The sequence below is a fragment of the Gopherus flavomarginatus genome, chromosome 15 (assembly GCF_025201925.1).
Source record: "Gopherus flavomarginatus isolate rGopFla2 chromosome 15, rGopFla2.mat.asm, whole genome shotgun sequence".
Classification (NCBI taxonomy): domain Eukaryota; kingdom Metazoa; phylum Chordata; order Testudines; family Testudinidae; genus Gopherus; species Gopherus flavomarginatus.
Window position 1 is genome coordinate 24,370,149 of NC_066631.1, and position 15,912 is coordinate 24,386,060.

A 15,912-nucleotide genomic window follows, 5' to 3' on the forward strand; every position below is an offset into this window, starting at 1 on the left:
ACTGGCTAACTCCTCTAAATAAGCATGTTCATGCAAGCCCTCTAAGGTAACTTAACTCTGTTCAGATGCACCAGTGTTCATATCCCACCCACACTTCTATGATGCTGACCCTGTCTTGGTGGAAGCGGTCGATGGATTACATCCCAATAAGGAGCAGCATGGGCTCTTCCTTGACGTTCATCCGGTGAGCTGGCTTCAAGTTGCATGCAGGTTTTCTTGAGAGATTGACTCTAGATGTTTTTCTGTCTAAGCTTTGCACAAAGAGGTGTCTGGGAATGTTTTCAGTGTAGACTCTAGACAGATGCACATTGGCTGCCTGTCAACTTCCTCTCACTCTGGCACGAAAATTGCTGCCACAAGAGCAGATTTCATAGTACAAGGATTTTAAATGTTTATTGCTGAGATGTATTTAGATAAAATGGCTGTAAAACCATAATTAAAACAAACTCACTAATCTATTTTCAGAGAATTGCAAAATACAGCATGCCAGATAGACACATCACCAACGTAATTGTGTTGACAGCTCTGGTCTAATTGCCCTGCTGGGAATGACTTCTCAGCCTGCTAAGGGGCTTTTCAAAATTGGTGACTAAGTCTATTATGTGCTAAAGAGAATAAATGAGGTTCAACCCCTCTCCCGCCTTCCTCACTGCACATCAAACCTCACCAAGAACCTGCACTAGGCTGTATCTAGTCAGAATGTAGCTGTTCTCTTGTACAGTCTGTCAAGACAACATACAGGTCTGACAAGAGCACCAGCTAATCCTGGAGAAATACTTACCTGGAGTTGACATTTCACTCACTACAGTAGGTTAGTGGTCATCTTCTCCCTTAGTATCGGGCAGTAAGACTCTGCTCTGTGGTGCAAACAGGAATGCTGTCCTTGAAGTTACAGAGCAGAGCTGTTTGATGCTGTGAGAAGTAGCCCAGTGGCATACTCAGATGTACAAACGGGGCACACTTCCTAGTGATTGTGCAACAGCTATAACCAAATGACTTCTGACAGGCTGTCACTACAAACATGGAGGAATAAATACTTTTCTGCATCCGGCACTTCTTGCTGCTAGCTGGCTCCTCTTGTGACTCAGTTCTATTTCTCATCTGTTTCTCTTCCACTTCCAATCTAGAATAGACAGCTCCAGCTTGGTAGCCTACCAAGCCAATCCTAAAGTCCAGTTGCTGTTCTGGATCCAATATTTTATAAGGTTTCTCAGGGAAACAAGCACCCAAGGCATGCTCAGTAAGTTCTGGAGAATGTAATGTGAGGATCACCTCCTGACCAGCAGCCATGGGACCTACAGAGTGCAGTGGTACTCTTATCAGAGGTTGGGTTGCTGGGCAATGAAGCCAACTTGAACCCATTAAGGGGCTGTGTTCTGACTTCTAGATATCACTTGTAGAGCTGTTTTTAAGCCTGCCTTTAGATGAATGCACAGGCTTAAAATAAACTCCTCTGGTTAACCAAAACAATGGCTCTCATGCAAGTGTCTTGTCCTTTTTCCCTGAAGATTGACAAGTACACTCACTGCCCAGGTCCTGGCCACCAGTTCGGTGGGCTCTGCATTTTCATTTAATTTAAATGAAGATTCTTGAACATTTAAAAAACCTTATTTACTTTACATACAACAATAGTTTAGTTTATATATACTAGATTTATAGAAAGAGACCTTCTAAAAAAAGGTTAAAATGTATTACTGGCACGCAAAACCTTAAATTAGAGTGAATAAATGAAGACTTGGCACACCGCTTCTGAAAGGTTGCCCACCCCTGATCTGGAGCTAAGCAGGGATGTTAGATGGGATGGGATCTGAGTGACTACAGAGAATTCTTTCCTGGGTGTCTGGCTGGTGAGTCTTGCCCACATGTTCAGGGTTTACCTGATCACCATATTAGGGGTCAGGAAGGAATTTTCCTCCGGGGCAGATTGGCAGTGTCATAAACAGATAGTTAAGGGTTAATGTCTCTTTAACCTGTAAAGGGTTAACAAACAGGGAACCAAACACCTGACCAGAGGACCAATCAGGAGACAAGATACTTTCAAATCTCTGTGGAGGGAAGCCTTTGTTTGTTTGTGTTTTTTGGGTTTGGGTTTGTTCTCTCTGGGATCTGAGAGTGACCACACGTACCTACAGGCTCTCTAACCTTCTATTCCAATTTTGTAAGTACAAAGGTAGAAAGGCGGGATAGTCTTTTTATTTGGTTTTTCTTTATTTGCAAATGTGTATTTGGCTGGAAGTACTTTAAATTGTATTTCTGCTGGAGGAGGCTTTTTCTCCAGTTTCTATAAGCTGACAGACCCTGTAATATTCCATCTTGAATTTACAGTGATTTTCTTATTTTTTTCTTTTATTAAAAGTTTTGCTTTTAAGACCGGTCTGATTTTTCCCCTTGTTGAGGCTCAAGGGAATTGAGTCTGTACTTAACAGGGAAGGAGAAGGGAGGGGGAGAGCGAGGGGGGGAACCCACCTAATATCTCTGTGTTGTGATTCAAACTCCTTGAATCACAGTGATCTCCTAGTGTACTCAGGGCAGGAAAGATCTGGGAGGAAGAAAGGAGAAGGGGGAATCCCTTTATTTAGATTCACGGAGCTTGAATCTGTATATCTCTCCAGGAGCCCGGGGAGGAGGGGGAAGGGAAATGGTTTATTACCCTTTGTTGTGAGAATCAAGGAATTTGGGTTTTGGGGATCTCCAGGGAAGGTTTGGGGGAGACCAGAGTTTATCAGGCACTCTAAGTCCTGATTGGTGGCAGCACTACAGGATCTAAGCTGGTAATTAAGCTTAGGGGAATTCATGCTAGTACCCATTTTTTGGACACTAAGGTTCAGAATTGGGAATTATACTATGATACAGAGGCCCTGGGGGGTTTTTGCCTTCCAGCAAGTGACCTGTGCCCCACTCTGCAGAGGAAGATTCTCTGCACCTTGAGGTCTTTAAACCACAACTTGAAGGCTTCAGTAGCTCAAACATAGGTTAGGGGTTTGTTACAGGAGTGGATGGGTGAGATTCTGTGGCCTGCATTGTGCAGGAGGTCAGAATAGATAATAATGGTCCCTTCTCACCTTAAAGTCTGAGTATCTTCTGACTATGGCTGTGTGCCATGAGTCCATGTTTTTACAATATTTGGGCAAAGGTAAGTGTACTTTGGCTCTCTAAAAGGAAAAGATTAATTTTCCCCAATTACTAATCTGTGTGGACCATAAAATAAAGTCCATGGCAATAAGGCTTAATTAAAATAGCTGTAATAAACACTAACCATAGAGATAAAACCTCTGTACTGCACAATTCACAATTTTCTGTTCCTTCGCACAACAAAGCTATTGAAGGTTAGTAGTAGAGGAGTGGGAAAGGCTGGTGAGGGTGAGGAAGATATTAAATAGGTATAAGAGTATTATACCCGTAAACAGAAAGCTGTAGTGATGTTGCAATCCTGCTAAAGCCTTAATCTTGTTTAACTCTCCATAGTAACATCATTTTGGCAGATGTTTTGATATTCCAACAGTTTGTATCCAAACATCTGTCAGTCATCCTCATGGATGTTAGCAGTACTGTGGAAGTAATGTGACTAAATGATTAGTAAGTGGCTTGAATCAAAGAATAAAACATTGTGTGGGTGGTCATTCGCTTGCACAAAAAGTCCCGTCACTGGGGAATTTGGCATCTTACCGCCTTGACGCTTAGGATATTGCCCTGCAGACAACTCATGCTCTTAAACGTCAAAGCAAGCTGAGGTTGCACTAAAACCATCTTTTCATAAATTGGACTAGACTAAGATACAAATACCCAATTTCTTAATAGTTCCAACTTGCCTTTAGGCCTTTGAGTGCATCTGAAGTGGGTTTTAGCCAACAAAAGCTATCATAGAATATTGGGGTTGGAAGGGACCTCAGGATGTCATCTAGTCCAACCCCCTGCTCAAAGCAGGACAAATCCCCAGGCAGATTTTTTTTGCCCAGATCCCTAAGTAGCCCCCTCAAGGATTGAACTCTCAACCCTGGGTTTAGCGGACCAATGCTCAAACCACCAAATAAATTTTAGTCTCTAAGATGCCACAAGGACTGGTTATTTTTAGAGTGTAAGTCAGTTATTTGGCCTTCTAGGGTGTTGCTGTGTGCTGACTTGACAATATTGGTCTGCTACAGCACCACCTAGTATTTTTCCATTAGCACTACTCTGTATCAGTAGCAGTTCTTTTGTGCCAGCTTTGGTTTTTGGTCTTGTCTTGTGACTTGAGGAATGGCTTGGTCACCCACCTTGAAGGACCCTTGCAAGTACCTTCTGAAAGCAGAGTTCTTCTGCTAACACATCAGTTTTCCAGAAAAGTCTGTTATGATCTTCCCAGAAAACTGTTCCGGCTTCTTAATCCTGACTTGACTGCCACACCTTGTCTCTGCTTAAGCACTCCCTGTAGCCCAGGCTTAAAGTGAAAAGCAATGATACAGTTTGCCTCCTAAGGTAAGGTCTTCCTCAGAGCCGTTTACCCTCTTTCTGTTCTCCTTCCCTCTCCTCTTTTGCATGCCTTAGGTGCTTTCACATGTTGCAATTCTTTGTTAGTGGTTTGGGGGGTTCTGAAGCGCTTTCTGCCTGAACACCTGGCAGTATAGCTGAGAGGTGCTTGGTTTCCTATTTTAATGCAGGTCACAGGAATTCCCATGAACTGCTCAATCAAGCTGCAACTGAGTCTGTATATAAAGAAGGTCTCTGGCATAAGGTAAGTAGCTTGCTTTGGGGATGTCCAAGACACATGGCTTACATGCTTGAAAGTTAATGACAGACTAACTTCACAAGTATAATGCCGTTCGAATAGCTTTTGTTAGAATTCTTCTGGATCCAAAAAACCAGCTCTATGTAGTACAATGTATTCACTGTCTAATCCAGGGATCGGCAACCTTTCAGAAGTGGTGTGCCGAGTCTTCATTTATTCACTGTAAGGTTTTGTGTGCAGTAATACATTTTAATGTCTTTAGAAGGTCTGTTTCTATAAGTCTCATCTATAACTAAACTATTGTATGTATAGTAAATAAGGTTTTTAAAATGTTTAAGAATTTTCATTTAAAATTAAAATGCAGAGCTCCCTGGACCAGTGGCCAGAACCTGGGCAGAGAGAGTGCCATTGAAAAGCAGCTTGCGTGCTGCCTTGGGTACACATGCCATAGGTTGCTGTGCCTGGTCTAATCCCATTTCTCAGTTTCATGTCCAGTTGTCAAACGTAAACTTGTCAAGATAGTCATGAAAATCTCACAGCCTAGTACCTTCTCTTGGAGAAAGACATTTGATATCTTATTACTCAGCTGAGCTCATGAACAGACCAGCCCTACATGGCTTTCCATTTTTAACACATATGCAGGTATATGCCTCTCTACCAGTTCATGGCTGTCTACACTAGATTCCTGACAACATGGTTGTGTTGTTCACGCCCCTGACACAGCTATGCCATCAGAACTCCAAGTGCAGACACAGTTATACTGGCAAAACTGTCGCTTGTCACATGGGGAACATGGGTGGCTTCTATACTGGTGCAAAGTGCGATTTTGTTTTTACAGTTGCATCCACACTAGGAGAGAGATTGGCAAAGCATTTCTAGTGTAGACAGCCTAACATCAGACTGCAGCTTTAAGAGCTTGGACTGTAGCAGTGTCTAGTCATGCAATAGTCTCCATGTTCTGATGGCCCTGTTGCAAATAAAATACAAAGTAGACTTCCTGGGTCAGAGTTCTAAAATGCTGTGTGCTCGCAATTGCAGTCAGCCTTCCAAAAGCACACTCCTGCCACTCAAGTATCAAAACAGTGGCCAGACTTCCAAACTGGATGCTGAGCTCTTCTCGAAATCTGGTGCTATAGCACTTGGAGCAGTAGGTTACTTGCTCTTTTTGGACCAGTTTTATGCCAAGCTCTAACAATTAGCTGAGACAGCAACACTGTTCCCTACACTGAAGACCACCTAGGTTACCAGAAAGCATTATAACAACTCTTGGATTAAGCACAGAGGTTCCCATTAAACTCAATGTTTGCAAAATGATCCCTTTTGGAAGTCTAAAGGAAGAACCATGGTATTTCAGATACTATGGTGATAGCTGGGAAATACTGACTACTTATTAAACATCTAAAATTCAAGTTCTTCTCCTAAAAACGAACAACTTTAAAGTTTGCATCTAAGAAGTTTAATCAGACCTAATATTGCATAGAAAGAATTCACTGAAATGAGCTGGGGGGAATCACCAACTCTTTCCATTATCTTCATGCCTGTCAAATTTTGAAACTTATACTAAAAGGTGATCAGATCCTTAGAAACCATTGGAGCAGAACGCTGGTATGTGTAGATTGGCTGATTGTGACTATAAATATAAGCGTGAACCTTTCTTTCTATTTAGTCAAACAGGACAGATCAAGCCGGTTGTCTTGCCTATGCTTTGGTTTGCAGAAGTGAGTTGGATTTACTGCCCTTGGTTGGAAAAGTAATGTTAACCATGCAAAATCTGTACTGCAAAGGAGGAAACGCAAGGGAAGTCAGAAGATGGCTTGTGATGACGGCAGTGTGGGGAGGGGCTAAAGGGCAGCGTTGCATGTCTTTACGGGAGAAACTTCAACTGGAGTAAAGGTCTAAGCTGCACACTTCTTAACTGGGAACTTTGTATAAACGGATTAGAAACACTTTGTTCAACACTTGGCTGCACACTTAATCTCTTCCTGACTCAGCCTTGCAATTTGAGTAACCTCTTCTGTTCACTTCTGTGTGTTTAGAAAGCATCATGATAGTCTTGCTTAACTTCTCAATCTAGGTCTCCTGAGTTAATACAGTTGGGCAAACGCCTACCAGCTGTAAAGCTGGCAGAGCATGCTGGGTATTTGTCACTTAATGAAATGCATAAAACTTAATGTCACTAGCCCAAACATTTTAGACCCAGCTGCCTAGGCATTTATTATTGCCAATAGTAGGTTTAACTTGTAGTACAAATTCCAGTGCAGCCTCTGTTTTAAAGACTAGCGTTTATTTCCGGTTAACTTCTTACACTTCACTGAATTCCTCTATATACCAAACTAAGTTTTTTCCAAGCTGTGCTTTAGAGGAAGCAGGGACACCACTAATACAGAATCTCTGTGCTGTGAACTATGATCTGCAAAGCTGCCACTGAAAATTACTCTCTTCTGGGCAGAGCGGAGCCATTGAAGGTTCAGTCTTACAGCAGTTCTACACCAACCTGGTACTGATCCCGTCTGTGCTGGAGTACGTGCAATATATCTGCATCGCTCTGGGTGTCGCTTTGATTGTTGCTGCCATTGTACTGGAGGTAAAGAGACAGGTAGGAATAAGCAAATGGCAAAACTCCTGGCTTAAACAACTGATGCCAACTTTCAACCTAATCCCGAAATTTGATTTTTTATTAATTGTAGTGCTAGTTAATCTAATGCAAGATTGCTGATGGTTTAAGATGTCATAGCTTGATGGCCACACTCCCTGCTGTGAAGTAGGCACTGGGGGGCATTGCTCACCTCTGCTCACGTCTAACTCTGAACACTTGAAAGACTTCAACAAATGAGTGGGTCATTTTAGCTGATGCTCTAAGATCAATGAGGCTTCTTTGTCTTGTAGCTTCCAGCTCTGCCACCAAATTCCTCATCAACATTCCTACACGCCATTTCCACCACCGGATAGGTGTGGGAAGGTCACTCTCCCTTCTTTCTTTGGTCTGACCAGAGCAAGCATTGAAGTAGCCACTGATGCTCATTAGCTGTTCCTTGAATGGCTCAAATTATATGAACACTTCCTTTCACTGGCTAAACCCCAAGCTTCTCCAGAAGTCTGGCTTACTATACACTGTTGTGGCAGTTGGTCCCAGGATATTAGCCAGACAAGGTGGGGGAGATAATCTTTTATTGGACCGACTTCTCTTGCTGAGAAGCAGACCAGCTTTCAAGCTCTCACAGCTCTGCTTTAGGTGACCTCGAGCTCAAAAGCTTGTCTGTCTGTAACAGAAGTTGGTCCAATAAGAGATTCCCTTGCTTAGCTGCTGCTTAGCACTGACTGATATCTCTATGTAAGGTCACTCAGTGCCTTACTGTGGGGTTTGCTAAACCATGTAGAAGTCTGGACTGCAAATACTTTCTGCAGTGGCTGTGATCCTTTGCTGTGGGTAAAATAGGCTGGAACAGGGCCAGGAGCTCACTATGTTCAGTGCAGCAAGCAGGAAAGAAGAGAGTGAGCTGCTTCTCCCTCTTCTTTCCTGGAACCCTGATTCCTATTCTCCCCACCCCCTAGTACCAAAGGCAGCAGCATGACAGTAGTTCAGATTCTAGACTTCAGATTCCATTGCTGGTGTCTGCTGCATTTAGCAACTTTAGGATATTTCTACACTGAAGTTTGTTAGGCTGATTTACAGCCACCACAGGAATTACAACAGGGGTGCATGTCCACTCTACCTTCCTTGGGTGGGTGGTCTGCATTCTCACCAGGAGCACTTCCACCCACTTAAGAGGGGCAGTGTGGGGACTGAGCCCACCAGCTCCTGATAAGCTGCCTTCCCCACCTCTCCATTCCCCACTGGGAGCAGGGGCCAACCCATGTAAGTAACAGTGTTTACACAGACAGTGTCACCCTAACTACACCAAAATAAGCCTCTCATGCAGGTGGAGTAGTTACACTGGTGTAGGAAGGCACTTACACGGGTGGGACAAAGCTGTAGTTTAGACACAGACATAGTTAGGTCAATGCAAGGCAGCTTACGTTGATCTAACTGTAGTGTAGACGAGGCCTTAGTGATTCCAGCCAGCTGTTAAGTTCCTAAGAAGTCTATTAACCAGTGTACATATGCAGTAGTTCATCCCAGGTACACTTAGGGCCCCAGGAAGCTTTCCTGTCTCTCTTCTTAGGGAATATCATCAAGGGGTATTGAGAATCTGTGCTGTTTATTCAGTGCAGCATATAAGGTACTTCAACATGAGTGGCCTTGGGACTTAGAGACGTTATGGGGTGGTCCCGCTCCTTTACTGTGCTGGAGTAATCTTGAGGATTGCTGTGTAACATGAGGATAACATGAGAAGATGCCAAAAGTTAAAGCTTTAAAAACAAACCTTTTGATAGTGACATCTTTCAACTTTGGCCCCAAAACATGCTCCTGGAAAGACTCTAAATAGTCTGTTTGCTTTAAAACAGTCTCCTGGGTGTGTGTATGTAATCCTCCCAACTTGCTCATTTAAATCAAGCAGCTTGGTGCTTTGGCTCAACTTGCCTGTGATTGCAATATCTGCAATGTTATCTCTACAGATGCCCAAGCAGATCTACTTTACCCTCCAGTCCTTAAATCCTTGAAACAACCATGACTTCTGCTGTAAACACTGAAGCAATGGCTGACTTTTCCTTATCCCACTTATCTTAAAATGAGTCTGAATTTCACAGTTAACTAGTTGCCAGGGGTTTCCCAGTGGTAATTGGATTTAAACCAAGCCACATGGCAGCATAATTGACTTTGGCATATTATTTCCAAATCCCTTTGTTGCAAAGTGAGTGTGGATGAACAATTTCCAAAGGAATACCAAGTCTGTAATCTTTAAACCATCTACTTTATAGTGATACTGATTCAATAGTGTTTGATTCACTTGATGGTTCTCTGAAGTGATTTAGATTAGTAAATTAGCTGGGATAAATGTTAATCAAAACTATTGTACAAGTGACTGACCTGTTAGTAGCAAGCTCAATTATGTGAAAAGCAAAAGTGCTGCTATTCCTTGGCATAAAGTGGGAACAATGAGTGTAATTAACCATAGAAAATTTCACAAGGGTTGTGGGTGGGTTCTCAATTCCTGGCATCCTTTAAATCAAGGGTGTATTTTTTTAAGATGCTGTAGTTTGAAAGGAAATATTATGGAGAAGTGTGTGTGTGTGTGTGTGTGTGTGTGGGGTTCAGGCAGTTAGACTAGATCAATGGTCCCCTCTAGCCTTGGAATCTATGAACCCAGAAGCTACTCCACATTTACGCTGGTCTGAGACTTTACCCCCCTGCTCTATCCACCTTTTGCACCCTTAGATGGAGGTGGGGCTTTGAGTGCAGAGGAAGGAACCCAAGTTAATTCTGTAGGGAAGCCCAGCCCAAAGAACTTCCTATGGGGGTGTTTATGCAGGGCAGTTGCAACCAGTGTATTGCTGTCAAATACACTGTCTCACAGCTCCTTCCAGTGGCCAGGCTGCAGGAGTTGGTTTTAACAGGGACATCAGAACAGACCCTAAAACATGGGTATCCTCTACAGGGAGCACTCTACCAATGGGGATTCAGTATGGGGTTAACAAACTCCAATTGGCCACTTGCATGAATGGAGGCGTCTGGTAGCAAAATCTGAATACTAATCTGCAAAAGAGTATCCTAGGCACAAGGCAGTTGCAGTTCTCCATTGGTGAGCAACTACTGTTGCCAGCTAAGCCACAACTGAGCCTGTATTGGTGCTACACAACCAAATGCAACTTCAAGAAACTTTCTCCTTACTCACTGGAAAACAAGTGAACAAAATCACAGCAGAGAACCTGGAAGTGGCCCTATAAATTTGTAGGGGAATCTGGCTGAGCATTTAAGATTATGTAACTGCATAGTGATCAATAGATGAATAATACAAACTGCAACACAGGTCAAAATAAAAGTTGCATTTAAGGTGCATTCTTGATTGTTCTAGTGAAGTGTTAATAATCAGCTCTTCGTAGATTGCTTAATCAACCACAGTCCTCCCTCTGAAGAGCCAGAATGACCTTGACTGAGTGCCTGCGCTTAAAGCAAAGGCTCTGAATCCATGTGTGATCCATTATGAAATCCCCTTAAATTCTTGCAACTGCATATAAAATGTACTTGATTCCCCAGAGCAGCTTTCCAGAGGGTGCACTGTTGCTTAAACTCAACCTCAGTGAGATACTGGAAAATATTAAATAGTTCCTTAAATGCAAAGTTAGATTCTGGATTATAACTTGAGCCAATTTAAAATGGTGTCTGTCTGTCCCACCAATCCAAACAAAAGCTCTAAAACAAATCCCCCCTGCACAACCACAGCAAAGTTTGCATGCAGCTGACTGTGTGCGACAATCCCTATCCACTGAACAAACCCTTTTTGTTTCATTAGTCTCAAGAGTCTGGAATGTGAACAGACCATTTTAAAGATGGCTTGGTACAGATTGTTCTTATAAGAAGATTAATAAATAAAATGGGAGCTCTAGAACTTAAACTGTGTAAAGAACTAGAATTTAGTAACTAAGCAAACCATGATTACAACTTAAACACAGCCTCCCTTTTTCAAGTGGAAACATCTTCCAAATGTCTTTTAAAATACAACATAAACTAGCCTGATTATCTTCTAGGAAAAATGCTTTTTAGTTTGGAGTAGCAATAAAAAGACTAAAGAGGCCAACCAGGCCTTGTCCGAAAAACCGTTGACACCGGTTAAGGGGATGGTGCTGCAGCAAGCCAAACTGTAGGTGGGTACCAAGTAAAGGTAAAACTCTTTTCTCTAAACAGTGCTAACGTGATAAATCTGCTGAAATGTTGCTTAAATCTGCTATCAAACTAAAGTGCTCAATGTTCACATGTAAACCACACGCCCTCTTGGTAAACTTTTTTTATTCGTGCTTGGTGGCAATAAGCTTGCTTTGGGTTAAACTGGAAAATGGGAATATTGCATGCATTTAGATTGCACTTGATTAGGTGTTGGGGAGAGAAGGTGTAGGTAACTTCTTTCAAAACCCTCTTCTTGGTGGATTCATGGGAAGCACTATCTGCAGTCCTGGAGGTGGGTGCAATATTGGCTACACGTATGTGACAGTTGGCTTGGAGTCACGGTCCTAGCATCTGTAAGAACTTCTTTGCTTGCTGGGGCGTAGAGGAGGTAAAATCAGCAATGACATATGAGAGCCTGGGTGACACCCATGGATCTGCCTCACTCTGGCCAAATCTGAAAATGAATTTGGAGACCAAAACTTGTTAACTTAAGTGTTATAACAGATACAGCCAACACCAGTTGAGACTAAGCAACACTTTTAAAAGCCGTGGATTAAGAATGAATTGATTAAAACGTTCTAGGCACATGCTAAATATTCTTAGTTTCTATATCAAGGTGTTGAACTGTTCAACCTTTTAAATGTGTGCTCGCTTTGTGGATCGAGATACATACTCCAGTTAAAGGCCCTGTAATCAAGAAAAGAGCACTTTCTAAAAGGAGTCTAATACATGCTTAGGTGCTTTCCAGGTTGAGCAACCTGAGATTGCTTAACCTCACTTGGGGTAAAAATCTCCTGGGAGGGGCCTCTTCTGGGATTTCATGAGGTCTCGGTGGGAGCTCTTTACAAATACGAAGCAACCACATGGAGCTGAGAATCCTTCTCTCATTAGGAAGAATGAAGGAGTTTATTGCTTCTGATCTTTAGGCTTAAAGAATAATCTGACAAGGTGTGTCCCAATATTATCAGTTGGACTATTTCATGCCCTTTGCATACGTTAGGATTGCTCTCACTTTTCTGTATGAAATGAAGTCAACCACTTCCTAAAGAGTGAGTCACCAGATCACTCTTCTCATGCATGATGCTTACTTTGGAAAGCTTTTTGGGTTAAGTTGCCATATGGCTTGTTATATGCAAAAGGCTTTTGCATATAACTTTCACTGGCAGGATGGAACAGCCCAGGAATGGACCAAGGGCTGTAGGTTGCTGGGGTAATGTATTAATCTAGAATGCCTGATGTTTTTAGTGTGTCATGGAGATGCTACTGTAGTAAATGCCAATTTTACACCCCTCTTGGAACCTGTAGTTCATTCTTCAGGCTTATTTCATCCTGGCTTTTTCTGAAACCTGTGTAGAATTGAGGGGTGAAAACGTGATCTAAGTTGTATCTGTTCTGATCAAATGGACCACATGTTGGTGCTCCTAAGCATTTACTTCATCCCAGTGTTTGCCACCCTTGGGAGGACAGTAGCTGTGGGTTAATAAACATCCAGTTTCTGGTCTCTGAATGGGACCTATTGTGGGGGAGCAGCTTGCTCCCCCTTTCTGGGTGTCACTAAACTGCAGATTAGTCTGGAGTTTTTACATGACAAATTCCAGTGCTGAACATACTGTCAGGTATCCTATGTAAATCTTCAGTCACTGGGGTATGTGATGACCAGTGCTGGAGTCTAGCTGCACCCTGAGTCACCTGTCCTTTGCTTTTATTCATTCAGAGAAACGCCAGAGAGAAGAGCCCACGAGAGCCAGACCCACAGACTGAACCCCCTTGGTCTTCAGAAACAACACCACTCCTTCAAGATGCTAGTAAAACAAACCAGAATGATGCTGCTGAAGCCTGAAGTGCCAGTCTCTTACAGGAGGGTAATTCCCACTGGTACCTGTGACCGTACTTAGAGATCAGATTCACTCTGGGTCCATTGGCAGGATCCTAGAAAGGAGAGGCAGAGTTGGATAAAATAACAGATTCTGAACTCTCTTGAGAGGCACAAAGTAATCTCCAAGGCTATTGAACTGTATTGCCATGGCTCTTATGTCCTGCACCAAGACACAGGATGAGGATAAAACCACTTCAGTCCTAGCATTTGAAATACAAAATATTCAACATTTGTTGGCCTGGGGCTGACATGGGCTGAGACCTCTCACCTGCTACTTCCAGCCTGGTAGGGATGAAGAACGCCTTCTGGCTAATCCCCTGAAGTCCTTTCCTGTGCCCACATAGTGTCTTTCCACTTAGAAGATGAGAGTCCTAAAAGAAATAGGCACTCTAATAGCTAATCCTTTAAAGCAGACAAGGTTTACATGTGGTGTGGAAATAACTGGTTTTATATAGAAAAATTTCAGTATTTAACAGCCTGTGCTGCTCAAGGCTTATGGGGAGGTGCTTACTAAATAGATCTACACTGGCTTAAGCTCACTCCCATTCAGGAGGGATGGATTCATTTGCTCAAGTTCGATGAGTGGAAATAAGATGTGGGGCACATGAGAACTCGAGATGTATGCTGCCAACTCGTTCAATATACCAGTATGAGGCTAGGCAGCTATGTGCAGGTGTAAGAGTCAAGGTTGATTGCTGTTCTGGAGGGGTGATGCTCTAGACTGAAGGCTCGCTCATCACTACTTTAAGGCATAGTGGGTTTTTTCCAAAATGAGCAACTTGGTTTATCTGGCTAGTTGGTTCCCAAGTGCCATTGTTTAGATACGCGGCAGTGGCTCTCCTTTGATTTCTGCTAAAGAAATATTGTTTAGCTCCCTGGCTATCCCACCTGCACTTCTGTGGTGCACTCATGCAGAAGCCACTGATTTGTTTGGAAACCACTTACTCTTTACAAGTCTTTAGTTTTTCCCCCCTGGATTTCAAATTAATAGGAGCTCTTCTACCTACACAGAGCCAATCAGGTGCATTGCATTGTTCCACATGTGACCTCAGACTCTAGTAGAACCATCAGAAATGTCTGTAATCATGACACTGTACAATGTCACCATGGTTAAGAGCTATTCCAGAGCTGCTCCATTCCCCAATCAGCTGAGAGCTCTTCCTTGCAGCGTGACACTTGTGCTACCCCGTAAGGATGGGAACTGAAAACTAGTTGGGAGAATGGGAGGCAGGCCACACTCCAGCCAAGAAGACTTCGTGGCTGTTTTGTAACAGCAGAGTGAAAAGTCATTCTGCAGGCAGTGTTCCCTGTAGGTTTCCACGCTGTAAAGCCTTTGCCATGTCAGGCGATTCCATAACGTAGTGGGTGGCTCTGAGGGCACCTTAAATGCAGCAGACCAGCAACAGCTGAAATGCCCCCGAATGGTAGGAAAACCACTCCTGTGGCTTCAGCTTTGTGTTGCAAGTACTGATGGCAGCAAAGGACCTTCCTATGTGCAGCACAGGTGTGCATGGGCCATACACAATGTAGGGCTTCCAGAGGGGTTGAGGATTTTTCACCATGCAAATTGCTATTAACCGCTCTGCCGTAAGACTGCTTGGATCAGGGCTCTGAGAACACTCTCCTTTCTTATGGCTCCTGTGCTAGTGCTGGGCATGCCCAGCAGGTATGGTATGTTGAGGGACATGTATCAAGACACTAGCTTAGATCATAGACTCTTGGCAAATGGCTAGTAGGGTTCGTACCCCAACTCTGCATTCTGTCCAGCCATATCTGAACATTGCTAGTGGAGCATGTGTATGGTAGCTTCCCTCTTCTGTGCTCTATCAGGTTATTACCTCTCTTTCTCTCTCTCCCCTCTCCCCCACCTTTCTGTAGTTAAAACTTTAATATCAGTGTTGCTGTGCCAGAAGCCTTCCTGGGGTAGGCTGAAATTGCGTAGCATGCAGTATGTTGGATTAGGAAAGCTAGCTGAGGAAAACTCCCCTTGCTTGTGATACAAGGTCAGTAAAGCTTGAAGGCTGAGAATATCAAAGCATTAGGGGCACCTGCAGAAGACTTGGCCAAAGCATAGTTATTTGGTCTCTGCTTAGAATCCTGAGCCCATCCATGGCTATGTTCCATTGGTCACTTGTGGTGTTTCTAAAGCTGCCTTTTTAAGGGATATGTGCAATTTGATGTACTGTATCAAATAGTGGAACTTTTAAGTGAATCGTCTCTGACTGCTTCATTCCCTTAATGGAAGGTTCCTCAAAGTCCCTCTGCATCATGCTGCTGTGTGTTGGGGTGGGGGAGAAGGGAACCCATGTGCTAGCTGGATAACACACTGCTACTTGTAGGTAATCAGATACATCATAGTAGTCAAACGTGATCTGTGGATTTGTCTAAAACAGCTTCAGCACCCTAGAGGGTGGGTGAGTGGAACACAGGGCACAACCAGCAGGAGAGAGCATGAGCTAGGGATGCCTGAATACAAACAGCTCTAGTATGGGTCAAGTCCTTAAAGTGAATTTCAAAATCTGCCAAACACTTGTATGGGATTCATTAGTTAAGGTCTCTTTTTATAAC

General features: G+C 43.2%; 1 protein-coding gene across 2 annotated transcripts in view; it reads left to right on the top strand.

The window, feature by feature from the left end:
• Positions 1-15,094, top strand: part of SCARB1 (scavenger receptor class B member 1) — a 37,402-nt gene extending 22,308 nt beyond the window's left edge. The window contains exons 8-12 of one of the 2 annotated variants that reach the window (XM_050923526.1): positions 66-184; positions 4,638-4,711; positions 6,372-6,423; positions 7,155-7,301; positions 13,183-15,094. In XM_050923526.1, coding sequence (XP_050779483.1) covers positions 66-184; positions 4,638-4,711; positions 6,372-6,423; positions 7,155-7,301; positions 13,183-13,308 — 518 coding nt within the window. In that variant the 3' untranslated portion in view covers positions 13,309-15,094. Of the gene's footprint in view, positions 1-65; positions 185-4,637; positions 4,712-6,371; positions 6,424-7,154; positions 7,302-13,182 lie in introns of those variants that run through there. The other variant, XM_050923527.1, reaches the window with a different exon arrangement.
• The last annotated feature ends 818 nt before the right edge of the window (positions 15,095-15,912 follow it).